This window comes from Acinonyx jubatus, chromosome D2 (genome assembly GCF_027475565.1).
Source record: "Acinonyx jubatus isolate Ajub_Pintada_27869175 chromosome D2, VMU_Ajub_asm_v1.0, whole genome shotgun sequence".
Taxonomy (NCBI): Eukaryota; Metazoa; Chordata; class Mammalia; order Carnivora; family Felidae; genus Acinonyx; species Acinonyx jubatus.
The window spans coordinates 11860880-11879182 of NC_069393.1; the positions used below are offsets into that span (position 1 = coordinate 11860880).

Here is an 18303-nt window from a genome sequence, read left to right on the forward strand (position 1 = left end):
GATTTAGTGATTGCTGGAAATGAACATGCATGGTATGTGGGAAGGCAGTAATTTGACGTCTTAGGACCCAGACATAAGAGGCTTCCTAAGAATTTGCTAAATGTAAATTACGTCCAAGAAGTATGTGTGTAGATACTTGGTGTCCAGCCAAAGCACTGGAAAAGGAATGAGCAGCAGCATTGATTTGGGGGCATGTAGACTCTTTAGCACCCGTCTTGGCTACTTTATCCAACAACTTCCTGTACAATCATACACCCTCCAGGTGAATTGAGACTAGATACAATCACATTGGGAGCTCCCCTTCATTCTAGAATTCATTTAAGGTGTCCCTAAGAGGGGACCAACACTTCATGGTTTGCCTGAGACTTCCTCTGTTTCAGCAATCAAAGTCCTAAGTTCCAAAAACCCTCTTGGTGTCAGACAAGCTGAGTAGACTGGTCACCCTGATCCTTAGCATAAGGCAGGTGAGGTCTTTAGTTGGTGCATTTTCATTCAGTGAAGGATGGAAATCCATGACCATCTTGAACTTTGCAGCTCCTTTTCTTTACTGGAGAGCGTGACTACTCTAGTGGGACACCTAAAGTTCTTTCCTTCAGTATTCTCTGCCTTTTAGCTCTGACAATGCATGTTCTAGGAGCATCCAAGCTCAGATCGACTCAGACTGAGGATAATCCTAGGGAACCAGTAGAGAGCCTCTGCCAAGACTGCTGAGCAACCATGGTTTTTGGGTTTGGGTTTGTGAGTTTTTGTGTTGTTGTTGTTTGTTTTTTGTAAACATCGTCCAGGTCTCATCATCATCCTGTTCTTCCCAAAGTTCTATCTCCTCTCTAAATAACGAGTCTAGCTCTCCCAAACCTATCTTCATATCATTGAGTATTAAATTCCATCCTAACTGTCATTGAACCCAATCACAGTTTTAAAATATTTACATATCCCTGCCACCTCATCCTCACCCTTTAAAGCCTTATGATTTTGTCATTTCATAGTCTTCTTTCAGCGAAACTTTAAAACATAACTGGGATGAAACTACTATCTCAAAGAGAAAGTGTAAAGTGTAGGGTATGAATTAGACAGACTTGGTTCCAGCGAAATTTGCCAATTAGGTACATGAACTTAGGAAAGTTTCTTTCCCCAAGCCTCAAAATCTGCTCATCTATAAAAACAGAGAAAGCAATGGCTACTTCAGAGGACTGGGTTTTTTGAGGAATTTAGATTATGGATTTGAAGCACACTGAAGCATATAGCCTGATACTTAGTAGGCTTTCAATATACTGCAGAGACTTTCCTCACCCCAGCATCACACGCTTGTAACAAGGGTGGCATACACTAACTTTTACTATCAGGCTGCAGAATTTCAGATATCAAAGATGATGGCCAAAGCAGAAAGACACAAACTGCCTTCCTGAGGAGGGTAGAGAGCAACCGTCTCACTGCTTCGTAGTCTCACCTCCTCTATCTGAAGGAAGTATCTGGAAACAGTGGCTAAAGTCATCTTGCCCCCTGGTAGCCTGTGTGTTTTCAGGAGGCGCGGGCCTTGCTCCCTGGGGACCTCTTGTGTCACGTCTCTCATTCTGGAAAGGGGAAGGTGTAGAAGAAAAAGGGAAGTCACCGAAATGCAAAACCTGGTACCAGATAACCTATTCTGCTCCGAATACCGGTCCTGCCTGGGTGGGCTGCAAAGTTGTTTTGCAGGATTTTCAGGCGCCACCCCCAGGTGTTTGTCAGCGCGCGGAGACGGGGGAGGAGGGTGAGCTCACCCTAGAAACTGAAAGGCAGATGGTGAGGGGCGGGGGGTGGCCATGCGCGTCAGCGCTTTGGCTAAAAGACAGACCGAACAGCGGCCTCACGTGGGGTGAGGGGCTAGGGGCGGGAGTTAGGATCGAGGAGGAGTCAGGGAAGAACTCTGCGGAGACACCGGGCATTTCTTGGCACTATGAGGAAGGCTCCCCGATGTGTCAGTGTCGCACCCGGAGCCCGCGAGCTGGGCAGGGTCCTTCTGCGATCAGCGCCTTCCCCTATCGTACCTCTGAGACTCCGCAGCTAAACCCGGAGCCTGAGCGAGGGCTGCAAGCGGACACACCCGCTTCGCGGGAAGCCTCAGTCCCGCAGAGGGCAAGAGAGATCTTGCGGGGCGAGCCCTCTCCCGTCCGCGGCCCCCGCCGTTCCTGAGAGCCGGAAACGCGCTCCCTTCCCGCCGTCGGCCCGGGGAGGCGCATGCTCCGTGCGAGGGGGCGGGTCACGGTTCCCGCCGGAAGCATTCTCTCCCAGGCGGCGTTTCCTTCCTGTGTGAGGCTGGCTGAGGGCTTCTGCTGCCTCAGTGTCCGCCCTGGGGTGAGTAGCGGGGTCCTCGTGGGACGGGCGCGGGCTCCCGCGGAGCCCCCTTGGGGACCGGCTGGCCTCCGGGAAACCGAGCAGGAGAGGTCACCGCGCCCTCCTCCCACGCCCCACCTCGGTGCCGCCCCCCCCCCCCCCCCCGGCGTCCCGCAGCCCTTGGTATCCAGCGGATTAACCTCCAAGGGCGTCCCGGGCCTCGCCTTGGCTTCCGGCCCGGCCTAGGCCCTTAGGTCTCCCGTTAGCGCTACCCCTCTGACTGATGCCACTTGCGAGGGGGCCTGTGTAGGCAGCTGGGGCGCTGCGGGGGCTTGGGGGCGTCCCGGGCGACCTCGGCACCGGGGGGTCCTGGGCGGAGGCGGCCGGAGGGAGCCGGGTCTGACTGTCGCCCCGGCGCTGCCACCACCTAGTGCAGAGGCGGAGGCGGTTCTTCGGGCCAGGGCACGCTTTCGCAGAGGATGGTGCTGAGCGTAATAACGCGTCCTTTATGTGAAGGTTGGCAGGCATTGTCACAGGCTGTGTTCCTGGGGCCTTGTTCCCTGCGAAACTGGGACTCCGGGGTTGAGAAAAACTTTCTGCAACCCCGCGGTGAAATAGGACCGAAACACTCCACCCTGGCCCCTCAGCTGTCAGTCGATTGCTTAGTGACGAGGTGGTCCGATTTCCAAAAGTTTTCTGCCCTGAAACGGAGAACTCTCTAAGTGAAACTCCCTGGGATCACGTTTGCCTAACAGACAACTGCGAATTGGCAGCGTTTGGGTTTATTTCTTAGTTGTACGTCATACTGTTTATGTACATATTTGTGTGTGCATTTGGTTCGTCGTTAACGTCTATACACGATTGAAACCCATGCCCTACTGTTGTACGCAAATGGAGCTTTGGTTGTGTTTTCTGCTGTCGTGGCACGGCTCCTGCAACGGCCTTAACATTGCAGGTGTATCAATGTCGTATGAATGATAGATGAGTGTACAATAAAGTATATACAGTTTCAACCTACAAGTAGAAGTTGCTGTTTCATTTCAGGATTTCAAAGTCATTGTAGAAGACGGACTACTGTTTTAGAGGTGGCCATCGGTCTAGAGTACTCTACGACAGGCACTAACTTAAATACAGGAATATGTGTAGCTAACAGGTTTTATGTCATGATACTCCCTGTAGGATTCGAAAGTGGCATTGTCTCGATGTCTGGGATGTACTGAAAATCGCCCTGGTTGTTCGTGCAGTTCGGCGAACATCCAGCAGATGGCGGTTTCATCACTGCCAACCCAAACTTTTAAATAAATGGAATCCTTTTATTCAGATGTCACTAGTTTTCATAGATTAGGCTAATAAGACCTTGATTTTTGCCTAGTGGCTTATTTTCCTGTATGAATAATATCCCCACACAATGATTCCACAGGTTCCAACTGCATTTTCAAATGTACCCTGTTGGAATGAAGGTTAGCTGGGTCAATTTTCCTCTTATCAGAAGCGGAGTGCTGTTAACTCCTCTTTAGGAGTCCGTGCTGACGGATGAAAGCACACTTCAGTTTGTTACATGAGGAGAGAGTTTAATTAGGTGGCTCCTCCCTAGCTCCGTTTATAAAAATATAATTAATAACTGGACTGTGTGTTCCTTGAGCAAAGTCATTGTCTCTTAGCCATTATTGTATGCCAGTATATAGTAGGCATTATATATATATATATTCATGTTCAAGAGGCGCTTTATGGTTTGACTCAAATCACTTAATGTCCCTAGGTCAAAGTTTCTTCATCTGAAATGAAGGCTTTCAATTATTTTGTTAAGTAAGTTGAAGTTAATGATGTTCTGCTGTGAAGGAAATGGCCCCTAGTGATGGAGACACGTGGAACCCTTGACTTTTTGTTTTGGAAATCATTCAAAAGTCTGGCAGCGGTTTTGTTGGAATGATAGAGTGGGAAGTTTTTCTGCAGTCGGAGTTCATCTTTTGAACAGATAATTACTGAGTAGCCTCTCTCTTATGTGGAGAAGATATCAATCCCTTTTTATAAGGAGTTGAATTCTGGTTGAGTAGGCTAGGCATTATATAAGCTCAATAATGGGGCCACATGAATAATACAGGATATCAATGTGATCTGAAGGCTTTGAGGTGTGGATAGAATTTGACTGATCCTGGATAAAGGGGGAGAACTGGCCTATCTGGGGCACCAGGCAGATATGGTAGAGGGAAAATACACGTGGCGTTTTCTGGTACCAGTGCCTCCAGCTACAGAAGGGGTGAGCTGGGTTGGGGCTAGGTTAGGATGCCTTGAATGCTTGGAAATCCTGTTAGTAAAGGAAAAGCTTTGGGGAATTGTCGGAGCTATCCCAGGGGAGGGCAGTGAAGGTCTTTAACTGGGTAGTAGGAGTGAGAAGGCAAACCTGATGTTAGAGGAGAAAAGACCATGGATGGTAATCTTTGCGGTTCCTGATTTTCACCTGTTGCTGAGCTGTCTGTGCAAAGTCTCACTTACTCCTTTTCACCTGAGTGCAAAATATATTCTCTCTCTCCCTCTGCCTCCCCCTCTCTTATTCGTATAGCATAGCACGGTCCTGTGTTATGAGAGACTAATGGCATTGTTCGAAGCCGAGATCCTATTTTGCAAAATGTGATAGTCAAATCATCCCCTAACAGCCTTAGTTTTCTGGGTAGTTACTGCCTTTGCTAGGCATGTGCATGCCTTCTGCAAGCCTGTACAGGACTGATGTAGCTGCTCAGAGATGCATGTCAAAGCAGGCATGTTGCCTCCTTTTTTCCTCTCTTGGGTGAGTACTGTAATCTTGTGGCTCAAAAATGTTTGAATGTATTGCTTCATATTTAGCTGGGTTGTTGGAAACGATAGGATGGCTCAAAAAATTTAACGTCACTTATTAATAGAGAAAATGTCATGTTTAAATTTAAGCAGGCCTTGAAAACCTTTAGAAGTAAGTCTGACTCTTAAATATGGGGAACAAACTGAGGGTTGCTGGAGGGGTCGTGCATGGGAGGGGGAATGGGCTAAATGGGCTAAATGGGTAAGGGGCTCTGAGGAATCTACTCCTGAAATCATTGTTCACTATATGCTAACTAACTTGGATGTAAATTAAAAAAATTAAATTAAATTAAAAAAAAGTAAGTCTGAGGGCGAAGCAAGTCTGTTCACGGTTTTAATTTCGCTCAGAAATTACCTGCTGTCCATTGCACTTAGAAGAAATTCTTTTCACACTAGTAATGGGCTGCCTTCTTCAGTTGGGTTAGTGTTATAGTCAGTGTATCTCTACATTTTCTGAAGTAGTTATTTTAAAGCTGTTTAAAAGAGTAAATAAATACTTTAAGATATTGAATGCATTTTTCATCTAGAGTTATTGTCTGCTTAAATTCTGTGAGCTTTTAGGAAAATTCATTAAAAAGTGTAATAAATCTTCAGTGTTTTAATATGTGCCGTCATTTTCCAAAGAGAGCTTAAAATGTGTTTATTTAACATTTGAAAATTCATTTTCCCTCAAAATAAACCCTTTAGGGTAGATATTGTTGAATTTGACTAAGTTTTTTCCTGCTGCGGGTGAACTACCTCTCAGTCTCCCGGTTTTAATCAATGTAGTTATTACCTAGTGACATTTCTGTTTGTTTTTTAAGGTTAATCAAGATGGTACATGCTGAAGCCTTTTCTCGTCCCTTGAGTCGGAATGAAGTTGTCGGCTTAATTTTCCGTTTGACGATATTTGGTGCAGTGACATACTTCACAATCAAATGGATGGTAGATGCAATCGATCCCACCAGAAAGCAGAAAGTGGAAGCTCAGAAACAGGTACGAGTGAGATGTCTGAGGGTCACTTTCCTTGTAGCTAGCTGCAATTTGGCCGTAAAACAAGGGGTATAGTAGAATTACACACTGAGAGGTTCGCCGTGTGAAAAATGTGTTTGAACATCGTATTTAATTTCATTGTTTCTTAAAAAAGTGCTCGTTTCTCAACTTTCCAACTCTATTAGTAACTTACCAGAATAAAACAGTGATGAAGAATAAAGACATTCCAGCGTTTTGTTGTGAACATGTTCATTAGAAGGTTTTTGTCAGCTAATGAATGAGGGAGTCTAGGTAAAATTTGGCAACAGACTGAAGAAAAACAATTTATCTTTAGTAATGGTATACAATTTGTTTTGCATGACATTTGAAATGTGGATAATACTGATAAGCTGCGATCTTACACTTGCAAACTACTCTGATTTCTAATTTAAAAATTGTTAAATGTTATTAGAAGAAGTAGTAGTTTTTAATTTTTTTCTGTTATTGCCTCTTGTGGTCATTTCCTTATTAGGATGATATATTTGCTTTGGTGTCTATTCTTACTCAAAAAAGTAGAACCCTTCAAGGAGCCTCTCAAATTTTTCTTGCTGTTTGAGGGCAAGATGTTCCTCCTGTTCGTCAATTTTTAGATTCCTTCTGTGCGTTGTGACTGGTGAACTCAGTAAACATTTACTGAGCTCCTAGCAGATTCTTGGTGCCAAGGGTAAAAGATGAATAAATCTTGTTCTTTTAAAATGCTCGGGGCTAGTGTGGCAACCCGGGATGTGGATAGATGACTGCCTCACGGCACTGCGCATAGTTTGTAAATCGGCAAGAATCAGTGTCACGAACACTGCTTAGTGTTTGTAACTGAAAAGCAGTTCAAACAGGTATGAGTTTGTTCCCTAAATTTGATTACAAAATAGTTGACTCGAGGTCTAAATCATGTCATGATATCAGTCATTTTGTCACTCTCTGAGATGTCTGACCATTGCCAGGTGTGTGTGTGTGTGTGTGCGTGCACGCGTGCCCGTGTGTCTGTGTAACTAAGTATATCCTCGTGTCAGCTGAAGTGCAGCTTTTCCCGCCACCTACACTATGAAAGCCCACTTCAGTCTGAGGTCACAGTGTTAACCGGTCATATCATTTTCAGAATTTTTAAAATCAGAGATGTGACTATCTTTTAAACTTTATTTTATTTTGAGAGGGGGAGGGAAAGGGGCAGAGAGAGAGGAGAGAGAGAAGAAACCCAAGCAGGCTCAGTGTTTTCAGTACAGAGCCTGACACAGGGCCTGATCCCATGAACCTCAAGATCATGACCTGAGCTGAAACCAGAGTCGGATGCTCAACCACCACCACCACCACCACCACCACCACCACCACCACCCTCGCTTAAAAAAAAAAAAAAAAAAAAAGAATGCTGGAAGGACTTCGTGATTATATGGGAAAACAAAAGGACATTTTACAAATGAATCCAAGATTTGTCTGGAGTCCTCGGAGACTCAGAGTGTCTTTCATAGAGGTTTAGAAACTAGTAGCTAGGGCATGTTTGTGGGAAGATGATACTTGATTTGGGCATATTGAGTTTGTATTGGTGGTAGGAATCCTGGGGAAAATGTTCATCCAGCAGTTAAAATTGTAGGTGTACATCTTGGAGGAAAGATCAGTCCTCAGAGCATCCATGAGATGCTCATAAGCAGTCGGACTCCTTAGAGAAGTGAGTCTCACTGGATGCAGTGGGCCCAAGGGTAATTCTTGTAAAAACCTATCATTTGTGGGGTTTCCCCAAACCACTCCTCCATCTTCCTCCTCCCACCATCAGGATTTATATGTTCAAACTTTGTTGAGAGTTTTTCATGTAATTGTCACTGTGATAGATGGGGATGACTATGGGGAGCAATGAGATCTCTAAAGGAGATGCTATCAAACACCATGAATAGTAGGCCAAAGAGTCAGCCTTCATCTAGGGAATGGGGAGACGAAGTGAAGCCAGTGGAGAATGAATAGGTCAGTTAGGGTAACTAGGTACCTGGACTCACCTTTCTGCTGAGAACAACTAAACGATCTAGATAAAATATTTTCTAAAATCATCTTAAAGATATTCATGAGCTAGCAAGAAAGTAAGAAATTCAGCTAAAAAATTGAAGGCAAAGATCGAAAAAGATACGATGAGCTTTGATGGCCAGCTTTCACGTTGGAGGAGAATTTGCTGAACCCACTGAATTTGAACTTCTCTTTTTATGGCCTAGAGGAGCTCAGGACACAAAGCACAGGCCTATTCCAAGGTAGGGTATCCAAGAGACAACAGTCCCATAAATCTTTGACTCCAAAAGACTATACCCTCTGGTAATTCACCTAAAGATAAAGATGTGAGATGGTTTAAAAAGAGAAATTTAAGACATATACTGGTTGAAGTACCACGTAGAAATTGTAGATACAGAAAGTTGTTGAGAATAAAGTGATGGAAAATGCATATGCCATACAAATACAAAGAGAAAGCTGGGTGAACAAAAATAAACTTTAAGGCAAAAATATTAGAGAAAACAAGGTTCATTATGGAATGATTAAACGTTCTGTTCAACAAGAAATAGAACATTTCTGTATTCGTGTGCATCTATTAACGCAGCCTCAAAATATATACAGCAAAAAACTGATGGAACTATAAGGAGAAATAACATATCCATCATCATGGTGAGAGGTTTTTAACATTGCTTTCAGTAATTGGTAGATGAAAAGTTTTTTTGCTTTGTTTTGTTTTAATTCCAAACAGTCAACACACAGTGTTACATTAGCTTCAGGTGCAAAATACAGTGGTTGGTCAATTGTGTACATTTCTCAGTGCTCATCATGATCAGTGTACTCTTAATTCCCCTTCTCCTGTCGTACCTATTCCCTGCCCCCACCTCCTTTCTGGTAACTGTCAGTTTCTCCTCTATAGTTAAGAGTCTGTTTTTTAGTTTGCCTCCTTTTTCTGTTCGTTTGTTTTGTTTCTTAAATTCCACATATGGTGTTTGTCTTCCTCTGATTGACTTATTCACTTAACATTATACCCTATACATCCATCCACGTTGTCACAAATGGCAAGATTTCATTTGTTTTGACAGCTGAGTAATCTATTGTGTATCTAGACCACATCTTCTTTATCCATTCATCTATTGATGGACGCTTGGGCTGCTTCCATAATTTGGCCCTTGTAAACAATGCTGCAGTACACATAGGGGTGCATATATCTTTTTGCATTAGTGTTTTTGTTCTGTGGGTAAATACCCAGTAGTGGAATTACTGGATCGTATGGTAATTCTAGTCTTAATTTTTTGGGGGTACCTCCATACTGTCTTCCACAGTGGCTACACCAGTTTGCACTCCCACCAACAGTGTGAGTGTTCCGTTTGCTCTGCATTCTTGCCAACACTTGTTGTTTCTTGTGTTTTTTATTTTAGCCGTTGTGACAGATGTGAGGTGATATTGTGGTTTTGATTTGCATTTCCCTGATGGTGAGTGACATTGAGCATCTTTTCATGTGTCTGTTGGCCATCTGGATGTCTTTGGAGAAATGTCTGTGATGATTATTTGGGTTTTTTGATGTTGAATTGTGTAATATCTTTTTTTTTTTAATGTTTATTTTTGAGAGAGAGAGAGAGAGAGAAAGCGAGCAAATGGGAGAGGGGCAGAGAGAGAGGGAGACAAAGAATTCAAAGCAGGCTCCAGGCTCCTAACCGTAAGCACAGAGCCTAATGCGGGGCTCAAACTCACGAACCGCAAGATCATGACCTGAGCTGAGGTCAGATGCTTGACTGACTGAGCCACCCAGATGCCCTAAATTATATAAGTTCTTTATATAATTTGGATACTAACCCTTTATGGGATATGTCATTTGCAAATACCTCTCTCATTCAGTAGATTGTCTTTTAGTTTTGTTGATTGCTTCCCTTTATGATGTGCAGAAGCTTTTTTCTATTTTGATGTAGTCAGATGAAACATTTTTTAAAAATCGGTAAGGATATAGCAGATTTAAGTAAGTAGCAGCTTATCTAGTGGCCATGTATAGCATATCGTGCATCAGACAAATATGCAGGGTACATATCCAAAGCACTCATGTAGGATTTACAAAATTGGACCGGTTGCTACATTGTACAGCAGACATCGGGCTTCGTGGTACCGGTAGCATGCTTGTTACATCCCCCGGCTCCAGTGCAGAACAGTAAGATCAGTAAATACCCAGTACGCTTGGACTTTTTTTTTTTTTTTGAAGGAGAGAGAGACAGAGCATGAAGGGGGGGGGGGGAGGGTGGAGGGGCAGAGAGAGAGGGAGACACAGAGTCTGAAATGGGCTCCAAGCTCCGAGCTGTCCACACAGAGCCCGATGTGGAGCTCGAACTCACAAACTGCAAGATCATGACCTGAGCAGAAGTCGGACGCTTAGCTGACTGAGCCACCCAGGTGCCCCCCAGTACGCTTGGAAAGTAAGAAACATCTCTGAAGATCTCCTCAGTGAAAGAAAATATAATAGAAATTAGAAAATATTTATAATTGAATTAAACATCATGTCTTAAATGGTACTCAGAGATTTATAGTCTTACAAAAGAAGGTAGAAGATTAATTAAATCTCCAACTTAAGCTCAAGAAAAGATTTTCATCATAAACTCACAAATAATGAAAAAATGGGAATAGTCAAGTCAATAGACAAATAAGAAATGAATATACAATAGAAGAGTGAATAAAAATACAGAAAATGAATACAGAGTAAAGAAAGTCAGTGAAGCCAATATGTTAGTTATTTGAAAATACAAAAATATTTGACAGTTTTGTAAAACCAATCATGAAAAAAGAATGAAGCCACCAATAAATATTACTAGGAATGATAAAGGAAACATAATGACGATGCTGCAGACGTTAAAAATAAGGAAAGTAAATAATCGCCAATAAGTGTAAAAACCTAGACAGACTCTTAGAAAAATATTTATTTCCGTGACTGACTCAAGAATTAGAAGACGACAGGCACGTGGGCGGCTCAGTTGTTTTAGCCTCTGACTCTTGATTCCGGCTCGGGTCAGGATCCCATGGTTTGTGGGATAGGGCCCAGTGTCAGGGTCTGCGTGGGACACGGAGCCTGCTTCAGATTCTCTGTCCCTCCCTTTGCACGTGCACTCTCACTCTCTCTTTCTCAAAATAGATAAACTTTTTTTAAACATTAGGTGACAAGGGCCACCTGGGTGGCTCAGTTACGCGTCAGGCCTCTTGATTCCAGCTCAGGTCCTGGAGCTCACCAGCTCATGGTGGTGGCATCGAGCCCCGCATCGGGCTCCACACCGGCTGTGGATCCTGCTTAGGATCCTCTCTCACCCCCTTGCCCTTCCCCCCCCCCCCCCACTTGCATGCGCTCTCTCTCAAAGGAAGGTAGGATTAGAAAACGTGGATACTTATTCTCATACCTATGAAGTAATATTGGACACATATTTTGATAAAGAATACTCCAGGCCCATCAAGTTTTACTGGTAAATTCTAGAAACATATAAAGAAGAAATTTATAATAACAACCTGATGCAAACTCTGAGGGCAGCATAATAACAATTCTAAAACTTGTCACGGGCTTGATCTCGATTGTAAATGAAAGGAAAAACCTTAAAATATTAGCAAGTTGAGTTTAGCAGTGTATAAAAAAAAAAGGTAACATATTATGACCAGTAGGATTTATTCCAGGAATTTAAGGCTGGCTTCATTTGAGGAATAAATATATTTATTCTATAATAACAGATTAAAGGATAAAACTATGATTATCTCAAATGCAGAAAAAGCCTTTGTTAAAATTAAATATTCATTCTTTTTAGAAAAGCTCTTAGTAAAAAGCTCTTAGTATCTTAGGATAGAAGATAATGTCTTTAGCCTGATACAATGAATTTACTATAGGAAACATACTTCATGGTAAATAGTTGAAAGCATTTCCTTTATGATTAGGAGCAAGTCAAGGGAGCCTGTTGTCATCACTTCTGTGTAACATTTTACTGTTAATGATGCATAAATCAAGAAAAAACAAGAGATGGAAGGATGGAAGAGAAAAAATTAAACAGTCATTAGACGCAGATAATACAATAATCTACGTAGGAAGTAAACAACATCTGTAGCAAAGCTGTCAGGATTAATAAGAATTTAAGGGCTGCTGGATATAAAATTAGTATACAAAAATCAACTATTTCTGTGTACCCACCACGGTTTGAAAATGCAGCTTTATAAAGACACTGTTTACAGTAGTATCAAAAATACACAATAACTGGGCACCTGGGTGGCTCAGTCAGTGAAGTGTCTGACTTCAGCTCAGGTCATAATTTCACAGTTTGGGGGTTTGAGCCCTGCACTGGGCTGTCTTCTGCCAGCACAGATCCTGTCTCCTTTTCTCTGCCTGTCCCCCACCCACCCACCCTCCCTCCCTCTCCCTCTCTCTCTCTCTCCCTCTCTCTGCCTCTCAAAAATAAACATTAAAAAAATACATAATAACTGACAAGTACGAGCTGTACAGCACATTATTTTTTAATGTTTATCTTTGAGAGAAAGAGACAGAGTACGAGCCAGGGAGAGGGCAGAGAGAGAAGGAGACACAGAACCTGAAGATCCAAAACACGTTCCAGGTGCTGAGCCATCAGCACAGAGCCTGACATGGGGCTTGAACTCACAAACTGCAAGACCATGACCTGAGCCGAAGTCAGACGTTCAACCAACTGAGCCACCAGGCTCCTGTACAACACATTTTTTTTTCAACGTTTATTTATTTTTTGGGGGGACAGAGAGAGACAGAGCATGAACGGGGGAGGGGCAGAGAGAGAGGGAGACACAGAATCGGAAACAGGCTCCAGGCTCCGAGCCATCAGCCCAGAGCCTGACGCGGGGCTCAAACTCACGGACCGCGAGATCGTGACCTGGCTGAAGTCGGACGCTTAACCGAGTGCGCCACCCAGGCGCCCCTGTACAACACATTTTTAATGAAAATTACAAAATGATTGAAAGCCACACTTAAATGCAGTGCCAATGAAAAAATACAGGCTTTTTTTGTTGTATTTTTTTCTAAAATTTGTATGGAGGAATAAAAGTTGAGATATAGGCAAAACACTCTTGAAAACAAGACATGTATATTGGGAGAGGGAGAATTTGCCCTAATTTATATCAAAACTTTTCACAAAGCTACAGTTATTAAGACAGTATGTTATTGGTACCGGGGTGGATTGGCAAATTCAGCAGAGTGGAGTCGAGAAACAGACCTAGGCATGCTGTGGGAAATTGATGTATGAAAGGACTGGCTCTGCTTTGTACGTAGATTATTGGAGAAAGGATGAACCAATAACTGATACTTGGACAGTTGGTTCTATATGAAAGGGAGTTAAATTCAATTGTTACTCGGTACCATTTACAATAATCTCTTCCGTAGATTAACGACTTGAATTTATTCGTGTAACAAATATTTATAGAGCACATGTTCTATGGTTCTTTTGCCTCACCTGTAAATTCTAAAGACTTTTTTTTTTTAACATCTACCCAATTATTAATAACACCCAAAAAATGGCCAAGGAGTAGTAATAAAACCAGGATAATGTAAGGTACCGGTACTAGTCTTTCCCATCCCAACACACCTGAAATAGACAAAACACTGCACACTGTAGAAGTCGTTCATTGTGGCAGTCAATTGGAACTGGAAGGCCTACATTCTGAAATCACAGAACTAATTGGGGGAAGTCAGTGGGTGTTGAATGTAACTTTAAAAAGCCCTTCCTCACATTTGTCTCCCACTGTCTGAAAAATCCTTTGGTCCAGTCCTCAAAACCAAAGGAAGAGAAGGTTGCAAAAGAGAATTGGTTGTGAATGTTGTGTCATAGAGTGATCCAGGAGGAAAGGAGGATATGGAGAATGTGATCAGAAAAAGTGCTCCGTAAATGTAGAGTGCTTTCTGTTCACTGGGGACAGCAAGCAGAATTTAAAGTAAAAGAATGTGGTCGTTCCAGAGTTTGCTGGCGGACAGGTAAAGAAGGAAAGGGAAGAGACTAGCGCAGAAGGAGGAGGTGGAGGGTTGCTGCCGAAGAGGATGGAGGTGGGTCCCAGAGGGGGTTGGGATCAGTGGTCACAAGAACCTTTTAAGGTCGAGTTCATTTGCTCTCAGTGAAATGGGGCGATGTTACAACTAAATGGGAATGGAGGTTTCGGACCTGCTCAGGTAAATATGTGATCCGTGTTTAATGAGAGAAATTGTGGGTTATGAACATTAGGGCGTAGCTGAAGGAAGCATGAGTTTATCGGGAATTCAGTTGTTTTGTTTTTCTTAACTTCTTGCGCGTTTCTCAGCATCTCAGTAGCAGATGAACTGAGTGGTGGTGCGGAGCCAGCACCGAGAATAGGACTGACCGGTACAAGTGTAAGGGGTGCTAAGGTTCAACAGAAGACATTGTTGAAATAATGACCTGTGGTCCAGGCCATTTAGGAAGTGCAGTGTTGCCAGGTGGGGGGTAATTAAGTGGGAGTACAGAAAGGAATTAGAGAATTAGGAGCACACCTTGCAGAGATCAGGTGTGACTGGGGGGAGGAGGAAGGTGTGACTTCCGCAGTCACAAAGGAAGAGCACTGAATTTAACAGCCTAGGCAACATTTGGAGGCTACCTGATAATTAGCGGGCCTCGTGCGAGCTTAAAGGTAGTGCGGTTATGAGTTGAAAGAAAGGTAACGTGATGTAGGTGCGTTCGCATCAGGAACAGTAACCCAGAAGTAGTCTTAATGTTTGAATTAAACAGAATATTTGTAAATAATTTCTAGCCTGAAGCCAGGAAAACGTCCCAGCTTGGTGAAATGTGGGATATTTAATTGGTAATGAGAGAGGAGACCATTTCTACGGAATGGACAGGGATTTCCTGGGCACACGGCTGCTGCTTCTTGGATTGTATTTAGATGTAGTAGAAGAGTTTTGATAGGTATGTGTGATGAAAGGGTGGGTCGGGATAATTGGGGCGTAGAAAAAGGAACCCTCTGGGTATGCTGTCCAAGTACAGGAGGAATAACAATGCTTGACCTGTTCTGAGACTATGTCATACTTCTGAAGAATTACACTGTATAATATTTCTGAGATTGTAGTTTGTCAAAGCCCAGGGAAGATTCACTACTGAGAATTCTTCATACACCTGAAGGTTTGGACCGTGACCTTAGATAAGTTAATGTCTTCTTATTTTTAGTCCTGTCATTGTACTTTAGTCTTCAAAACTTTTAGTTATTTTGAAAGAAATAATAGCTGAAATATTTTGTGAAGGAATGATACACTGAAACCTTAAAAAAAAAACTGGAACTCTCAACTGCCAGGTATTTTTTTTTTAAGTTTATTTATTTATTTTGAGAGAGAAAGAGAGCACAAGCGGGTGGGGGGGGGGGGCAGAGAGAAAGGGAGAGACAGAGAATCCCAAGCAGGTTCCCCGTTTGTCCGCGCAGAACTGGACTTGACGCTCAAACCCATGAACTGCAAGATCATGACCTGAGCAGAAACGAAGAGTTGGATCCTTAATCCACTGAGCCACCCAAGTGCCCCTCAACTGCCAGGTATTTGTAAGAGCAGCCAGTAAATTGAGATAGGAAGTCAGGAGTAAGCAGTTGGTGTTTCCTGACTGGCCAAGGTGGAAATGCTGAGGAAAGAGCTCCCAAGAGAGGGATACTCGGGGCGGGGGTGCGCAGTGTTGTTCACACGCAGGTGCGGTGGAGGGTAGGAAGCCCACTCTTCTTTTTTTTTTTTTTTTTTTTTTACATTTTATTTATTTTTGAGAAACAGAGTGAGACAAAGCGTGAGCAGGGGAGGGGCAGAGAGGGAAGGAGACACAGAATCTGAAGCAGGCTCCAGGCTCTGAGCAAGCAGTCAGCACAGAGCCGGACGCGGGGCTTGAACCCACAAACTGTGAGATCATGACCTGAGCCGAAGTCGGACGCTCAACCAACTGAGCCACCCAGGCGCCCCTGAAGCCCACTCTTCTTATGACGTCCAGAGACTGACCGTGAGAGGGGAGACGACTTGTTTCCATGTTAGTCTAGAAAAGGGTGCTTTCAAGAATTTTAATACAAGTGTATAAGATATTACATCTAAAATATAATTATTCAGACTCTTTGCCATTTCCCGTGGAAATGTAGTGTTGTGAGCTTTCTGTCAGTGACTTCCTCTATCCACACTTAAATCAGAGTACTTTAGCTGTGACTTTAATAAACAGACCTAAGTTTAATCAGTTAACCTACCTCTGGTTTTTCACCCTTGTTAATGCTATCTCTAATTTTCTTTCTTTTTTTTAAATTTTTTTAATGTTTTATTTATTTTTGAGACAGAGAGAGAGACAGAGCATGAGCAGGGGAGGGGCAGAGAGAGAGGGAGACACAGAATCGGAAGCAGGCTCCAGGCTCTGCTGGAGCACAGAGCCCAATGCGGGGCTCGAACTCACGAGCTGTGAGATCATGACCTGAGCCGATGTCGGATGCTCAACCGACTGAGCCACCCAGGCGCCCGTCTCTAATTTTCTAAAATTAATCTCCCAAAAGAACAACCAATTTTACAAATCGTTCAGAAACTGAATGAAAAGTTTCTTTTCTGCTACTCCTTTTCTCCATTTCCTCCTTTCCCATTCTAGGCAAAAATAGTAGTTTACTATTTCCTACTCCACTTCTTAATCTTGTTAATCTTAATCTTCTTAATAGTTTACATGGAGGAAAAAAATGAAATAGCATGAAAGGATAAAAATACTATGAAACAGTTAAAAAGATGACTATACAGTAAAAAGTAAGTTTCCCTCCTACCTCTGACTCCCTTCAACCCCTCACCTACCATTTTTCCTCCACAGAGTGACAACTACTTGGAGAGATTCACTTAAAAACCAAGCAAAAGTTGGTAACTAGAAAATACGATTGTCATTGAGCTGTAAGTGATAAAGCAGTTCATGAACATAAGCCATTTTTAGAGTACAGTCATTTTGTTTTTCTTGGTAAAACATTTTAGAAACGGGCTCACTTAAAGTTGTCAAAGCTAGAAACAGTTGGATAACTTCTTCTGGAAGACAGTTTGATGTGTTTAGGGGTACTTTATTTTATTTATTTGTTAACCACGTTCTGGTCTCGCAGATGAGGAATATTAGTGTTTCAGTAGAACAGCTTTGGAATTAGATCAGGATTTGAACTCTGGTAATGCCAACTCCTAGCTCATAATCTTGGCAATTCTTCTAATTTCTCTGACTCTTGAGTTCCTCATCTGAAAAACGAGCATAGTAATAGCTACTTCTCAGGATGGTTGTATGGGCTGATGGTAAGGAAATGAAAATGAGTTTTGCCCAATAAACATTAATTTTGTTTTCTGTCAGTGTTGTTAATGCAACCTGAAGACATCGTTAAATGGGACTGCTTATATGGGGGGAAAGATTTTAGGTAAATTTGACCACGGCATTTTCTATTTCTATAACATAAACAACACAGTTGATCGTTTTTACTTAGGAAATCCCAAACGTAGATAAAGGTTGTTTAAAGCAAGAAGCATTTGTGACCTAGAGTAAAGTTTTAAGAGCAGCTAGCTAATGGGGAAAGAGCAGGATTCCTCAACTCGGCACTGTTGACATTTGGGGCCAGATAATTGGGGAGGGGCAGGCTGTACTGTGTCTTTCAGAATGTTAAGCAGCATTCCTGTCTCTGCTGACTACATGCCAAGAGCACCCTCCCCGCAAGGTCGTGACAGCCAGAAGTATTCCCAGACCTTGCCAGATGTCCCCTGGGGGGCAGAGTCACCCCTGGTGGAAACTTTTGTTTTACAGCATAGCCTAAAAAGAACACATGTGGGATGGCTGCACATTTATAGAAGCATAATGGAAAAGAATAATTGATGTTATTACAGAGGCTAAAATAGGATACCTTTCATACCTGACACAAAAGATTGAAAATCAGCGAAAGAGAAGATATTTACAAGAAAGAGATTAAAAAACCTGGAAAAGGCTGTTTTCTCCATTGATTCGGTAATTTTACCCGGGGGGAGGGGGGGGCTAAATAGGAAAAACTATGTGGTTATTTATTTTAAAAATGCTATATTACTAGGATATGATTTATCCTACTTTATCCACATTTATCCTATGCTCTGAGCAGTCTGTAACTATAGTGCTGTGTGAGATGAATTTCCTTCTAGAGCAGCCATACCCCCTGACCAAAGCAAGATCTTACAAAATCAAAAGTATT

At 42.7% G+C, this 18303-nt stretch overlaps 1 protein-coding gene across 5 annotated transcripts in view; it reads left to right on the top strand.

Annotated features, from left to right (window-relative positions):
• Positions 1 to 18303, top strand: part of ATAD1 (ATPase family AAA domain containing 1) — a 76752-nt gene that overhangs the window by 18306 nt on the left and 40143 nt on the right. The window contains exons 1-2 of one of the 5 annotated variants that reach the window (XM_027049939.2): positions 2202 to 2331; positions 5946 to 6117. In XM_027049939.2, the coding sequence (XP_026905740.1) occupies positions 5956 to 6117 (162 nt within the window). In that variant the 5' untranslated portion in view covers positions 2202 to 2331; positions 5946 to 5955. The other 4 variants (XM_015079069.3, XM_053207758.1, XM_027049940.2 and 1 more) reach the window with 4 other exon arrangements.